Source organism: Fragaria vesca, linkage group LG2, assembly GCF_000184155.1.
Source record: "Fragaria vesca subsp. vesca linkage group LG2, FraVesHawaii_1.0, whole genome shotgun sequence".
Lineage (NCBI taxonomy): Eukaryota > Viridiplantae > Streptophyta > Magnoliopsida > Rosales > Rosaceae > Fragaria > Fragaria vesca.
Window position 1 is genome coordinate 23,749,637 of NC_020492.1, and position 6,000 is coordinate 23,755,636.

The following is a 6,000-nucleotide window of genomic DNA, read 5'->3' on the forward strand; positions in this document are numbered from 1 at the left end:
GAATTTCCAATCTGGGATTTTGAGGATAGGAGAGATAAGATTACTTAGATCGACTTGTGCTTGGCAGTTCAGAATATCCAAGAAGTTACTACAAAGTCTCCTATCTTCAGAAACTTTTGAACAAATTTTTTTGGACTTCTTTCCGGACAAAGAGGAGAATTAACATCACTGGTGACATAACATAGGCATGAAACATTTATCAATAGGGATCATTCACTATCTCAAATATGGTGGCATGGACTGATTATAGTTTATTAGATATCAAAGAAAACTAACTACACCTCTATCTGGTCTACATTCTTCACTTAAACAAACTATTGCATGATCCTTGTGGCTATTTGATTGTTCTTTCTATTCACAACACCTTTGATTCAAGTCATTCGATCATCTAATTCAAATATTGAATATATTCAAACATTGGCTTGTTTACCAAGAACAAAAGGGCATACATATGTTCATTTTGAAGAAGAAAAAAACCAAATAGACTTTGGGCCAAAATTACAAACAAATTGAAAAGAAAAGCAAAACAAGCCCAACTATAGTAGTAGCCAGCGGCAGTTGTTGACATCGCCGATAGCCAGCGGCAGTTCTTGATCACCGGCTTTCCGACATGAGCCCGGAAAGAAACCAAATCACCCAATTGCAAGAACGTTCAAGTTGATCCCATCATCAACAAAATCTCAAAGCCACACAAAACATCAAATAACACCAACAACATAACACCTCCTAAGAGGGTTTTTAGCTAGGTACTGATTCCTTATGCATCATTATTTGTTGCAGATATATATAAAGTTGTAAAGAGCTAGATAGCTAGTCAGCTACTGATTCCTGCAAAAGCCCAAATATGCACAGCTGACTCCATTGAAGCCATTGTTTCCTTCGAAGTGCTAAACTTGGTAAAATCCATATACTCAAAGTCTTTAAAGAGTTGTGGATGTTCTTCATCTACTAACTCCTTTGGTGCCTTGATGATGGTACCCTCTACTGGAATTCCAAATACTCCAAACGAATATCGTTCTTTTTCTCCACACATCATGACTCGATGCTTTACAGAATGCATCCTTCCATTACTCCATGCCTGCAAGTAAATAAGATGATTGTCCATAGCTAATTAGTCTTCATAACTAAGCTTCAGAGTTCAGTCTATATTTATACTAATCGAACAAAAAAAAAAAAAAAAAAATTTCCATATATAAGCAGACATGTTGAGGGCAGCCACACCAGCCCCATTTCAGGGGGAAAAAAAAAAAACAGACATGTTAGTTCATTAAGTATAACTCTAGCTTTGAATATGTTCATATCTAAGTATGTTAGAAATGTACCATAAGAGAATCTCCAACAATAAAGACAAAGGAAGTAGGAGGCAGATACAACTTGAGCCATTGTGATCTGTCTTTAGTTTCAAATTCAAGCCCTGAAACTTGATTATCACAAAGGATTGCAGTCCATTGTTTGTCAGTGTGAGCATTGAGCCCATTCATATACTCCCCTGATGGAGGTGCACTGTATTTCTGTACTCGTATCTTCGTCTTGCTTGGCATGATCGAATCTGGATTCTCTCCCAAACCATAGCTATCACGAATCATCAAGTCAATCATTTCCTTCAGCTCATCCAGCTTGTTCACCATGCCACTCATAGTGTTGCTGTCGTAACGAAACAAAAATCGAAGAAGCATGGAGTACTTTAAAGTTTAAACCACAAAATAAGAAGAAACATAATGCTAACTTACATATATTGCTCATGCATAAAGTAAGAGAGAATACTACAACATAACTTATTACCTAAACTGGTCATGACCATCAGACCACATTTGGTGTGTGAAGCTTGTAAGGGATTCATAGTTGGAGGCATCTTCAATGGCAAAGCTCTCGTACAAAGGAGCCTGGGGGAACTGTCCATAGTAACCATGGAAAGACTTTGGATTGACATTCTTTTTCTTTGTCTCAAGTGGAAGGCTGTAAAATTCCCTCGTCACAGAGAAGACCTCTGCTCTAAACTCTACAGGTATTTTATCATATACTACTTCAAAAAAACCATAGTTTTCACAAGCCTCTCTTACCCTCTTGCACAAACTGAACCACTTTTCAGTTCCGCGGTCCAGTTTAGCTGAACAGGTTGAGAATTCTATGGCTGGAATCTCGTAATGAGAGTCTGAACCCATTTTCTGATGAATGATTGCTTCTTTGCTAGAGAGTTTAGTTTATATTGCATAGTTCTTAAATTGACAATGAGATAAAATAAACAGCTAATTTCCAAGTTGTCTAACAGATCCCAATCTGGGATCAATGACCATTTCAGAGGCTGGGGCTAAATTATGTTTTTTTTTTTTTTAAGGGTTAATGATTGATGAGGGAGATAGAACTCAATCAACTCATAGAAGAGGTGTCCTTGATTTCTTTTACTATGGTTAAAAGAATACAAAGGAGGGGAACCAAAATCCAAAACCTCCCAATCCAAAAGGACATACATCTAATATTTAAACTTGAAACTGATAGGCAGAGCTGGAAGCTTAGATCATACATATACTATTATACTATGATCTTGGGTTCTTATGAACAAAAGGACATTAGACTTGGAGTCTGTTTGGACTTTGGAAGCTCCGAGTACACTAAGAGATCATATAATACGGTGTTCACTTTCAATGTAGGGCAAAGAAGGGACCCTTCTCCTGGTCCCAAATACCTAATGACATATCAATCTTAACTTTGCACCACCGGAAGTGAAAGAGACTCAGACTGCTACATTTCCCAAGCTTCCTCTCCCCCTTATCATATATGCATCAGCTTACACAAGCAATACTGTAGAACAGAATCAAAAAGATAATATGCTATCTAGCTAGTATTTCAAATAAGCTAACATCACTAGTGGAAATATATATGTCAGGTGAGCATGGAGCCGCTGCATGTACTCCCCAGATGGAGGTGAGCTGTATTTCATTATCCGAAGCAGTGTTTTACATGGCATGATTGAGTCTGATTGCTCTCCCAAACCATAACTATCAAGAATCATCAGTTCAATCATAGCCTTCAGTTCATCCAGATAGGATGAACCGTGGTTCACTAGCCCCGTTAACTCCAGATAGGAATCATAGGATCAATCATAGCCTTCAGTTCATCCAGCAGTAACTTTATATAAAGTTCATAAAATCTTAATCCTTCGTCTAATCTTATGGTCATATAGTTGCCACATCATCTAATATCACATTTAGATGTTTTCTCTCAAACGGACGTTAACGTTAATCAAAATATTAACACCACCATCGCAACCAAAGCGTCGTCTATCTTCTTCTTCCTCACCTCCTTTCTCATACTGATCTGCTGCCATATCTCATATCTGCATGACTGCAACCAAGAGCCCAAGGCCCTCTACGCACATCAACATGGCCAGAGATAGATACATCAATTAGAAAACCCAGATATAATCCCTTCTGGGTTTTGCTCCTTCTCCATTGATCTAGAAAAAACGGTTGCCACCATTATTAATTGTTAGGTCACCAGAGCTAAAATCTGGGTCTTATTGTCTTGCGCACGTCCAACAAAATGAAAAATCATGTTTGGGTTTCCTCATTTCATCTCCTTTTCTCCATTAATCGTCCATTTCAATCTTCTGCCGCAAAAAAACTTCATCTCCCAATCTCTAATTTCTCCTAAATTAATCCCCATTCACCTCAGACGACTAAGCTTTTCTCCAATTGATGGTGAGAAGATAGACGTACAGAAGGTTTTTCATCTCCAAGAATCCAACAGCCTAATTGATGGTGAGCAATCACAAACATAAAAAAAGCAGCAAGTTCGGTAAAAGAAACAGGGTTCGATAAGAAATCCCAAAGTTTCTTCTTGTTGTTGCTGGAGTTAACGGGGCAAGTGAACCACGGTTTATACCAAAAGAACAAAATTATGCAATAATGACATGTTAATATTCAGAGCCCTTAGATTAGACAAAGAGCCGAGATTTTATAAACTTCATCTAAATTTACAGACTCCTCACTTTAGAAAAGCCGAATCCATCCAGATATATACTTCATCATAGCAACTACAGTCTAGCTGCATCAAAAATAAAAGAAATATATAGCATGCACACATAACCATAAATTAATTGAAGGAGAAATTGAAGGTCACCACATTGAAATAGGCTAGACAATGAAAACAATGTACAATTACCAAAATTGGTGATGACCATTAGGCCACATTAGTGCAGCGAAGCTTCTTAGAGAGTCATAGCTGGAGGCATTTTAAGTCCAAAACTCTCATATAAGGGAATTTTTGCATACTGTCCAAAGTAACCATGGTAAGGCTTTGGATTCAAATTCTTCTGCTTTGTCTCAACAGGAAGGCTGAGAAGGTGCCTTATCATAGAGAAGGTCTCAGCTCTTAACTGCAGAGGTATTTTATCATACACTATATATCTCAAAAGAACCATAACTTTCACATGCCTCTCGAATTCTCCTCCACAATTGGTACCACTTGTCAATTCCTCGATCGGTCTATTTCTATTGAATCGAGTGAGACCTCTATGCTCGGAATTTGGTTTTGAATATCTGAACCCATTTCGTACTATTTCTCTGGGAGAGAAGTAATGTATCTATTAAAGCTGAAATGGATTCTCCCTGTTTTGGCCACAATCCTCAGCAGGGAGAGAGAGACAGTAGCAGTCAATGCTTTTAGGGATGCGGGGCGTGTCACCGCGCGGACGCGGAATGTAGTAGAGTTGTTGTTGTAGTGCGCTGACCTGTACTTCTAATCAAACGAAAGCAAGGCTCCGGTGCCACCTCACGGACGAGGAATTACAGTCGCTTATTCGCCACCAATATCGATACTCGCGGTTGTAGCGAGCAGCGCAACCAAAGGAAAAGAAAACGAGAACACAAGGGAACTCCGGGGAGCTTGAAAAGTAAAAGGTGCAATGACTTCGGGGAGCCGGGAAAGTAAAGAGACAGAGCTCCGGGGAGCGTGAAAGGAAAAAGGTTGCTAAGGCGAGATGCTTTAGCGTCTGGGTTCGACTTGGTCGATAGTTGTATTGTATTTTTGTTGAGTTGTTGATTTTTGTTTGTTGTGTAGAGTGTCAACCAGATCCTTAAACTCTCTTATATAGAGTTATTTAGGGCCACTAGTATTGGCCCAAAGCATGTCAAAGACTCGTAGAAGTCTTCAACGATAAATACGGTGTAGGCGATGTAAATCACTTGCTGGACGTGATTAAGCCTTGGCGAAGTAACTAACTGCCTACTATGTAGAGGAGTAGAACCAATCCCATGAAGACCTGGACGTGCACCACTGTTCACCCATGCAAATACAATTAAGGAGTAGAGTCCTTAACCACCAATACAACCAAACTCATGAAGATGTGGACCTGAGCTCCCCATGCAAACATGGTTGAATAAAGATAAGGATCCTTAATGAACCCCTCCCCATGCAATCATGCTTAACTAAGGATATATATTGCTTTCTTATCCAATAGAGGTATTGTAGGCGGAGTCCGCCTCTTTCCTTGCTAGCTCTCTCAATTGATATATATGCATATATATACCACCAAGCGGAGCCCGCCTCTCTAATTCTCCTATGCGAAGTCTTCCACCTCTGTTTCCTCAAGTGGTCACCGCACTCCTTAATTATACATGCTTCTTTATTGCAGACGAGGCGACCCGCCTTTAAACTCAATATTATTCAGGCTCGTCGGTGTGATCATGAATTTAATTAACATTCACTTTAGACAATTACTGTCCAGTAAAATATTAATTTAAGTGTAAAGATGAAAATAAGCAGACAGTGTATCTCGATCCAAGTCTGAAAATTATGGATGGAGCTCGACGTCCAAATGAAAGAGCGGACGGCTGGTTGGAGATGGAGCTGGGTGAGTTTCTATGCCAAGCAGAAGAAGATGGAGAGTTGGAAATGATGTGTGCGGAGTATAAAAATCTGTGTTGGAAGAGTGGTCTTATTGTGCAGGGAATCGAGGTCAGGCCAGAAAGAAAGGAATACTCCGAGGCCAGAGGCAAGGCA

The 6,000-nt window shown here is 39.5% G+C and overlaps 1 protein-coding gene across 1 annotated transcript; it reads right to left on the reverse strand.

Moving 5' to 3' along the window:
• Positions 1-389: 389 nt before the first annotated feature.
• On the reverse strand, positions 390-2,283 carry LOC101302229 (feruloyl CoA ortho-hydroxylase 2-like). The gene is made up of 3 exons (XM_004291380.1): positions 1,783-2,283; positions 1,323-1,644; positions 390-1,078 (listed from the first exon to the last, which is right to left on the reverse strand). The coding sequence occupies exons 1-3, from the start codon at positions 2,160-2,162 to the stop codon at positions 815-817; spliced, it is 966 nt and encodes a 321-aa protein (XP_004291428.1). The 5' UTR covers positions 2,163-2,283; the 3' UTR covers positions 390-814.
• Positions 2,284-6,000: the final 3,717 nt, after the last annotated feature.

Bases quoted from the DNA above. Each gene is read 5' to 3' on its own strand.
- LOC101302229 (XM_004291380.1), bottom strand. From the start codon at position 2,162: ATGGGTTCAGACTCTCATTACGAGATTCCAGCCATAGAATTCTCAACC. The intron at 1,645-1,782 runs GTAATAAGTTAT...TCGTTACGACAG, and splicing joins GATGGTCATGACCAGTTTAG to CAACACTATGAGTGGCATGG. The intron at 1,079-1,322 runs GTACATTTCTAA...ATTTACTTGCAG, and splicing joins TTGTTGGAGATTCTCTTATG to GCATGGAGTAATGGAAGGAT.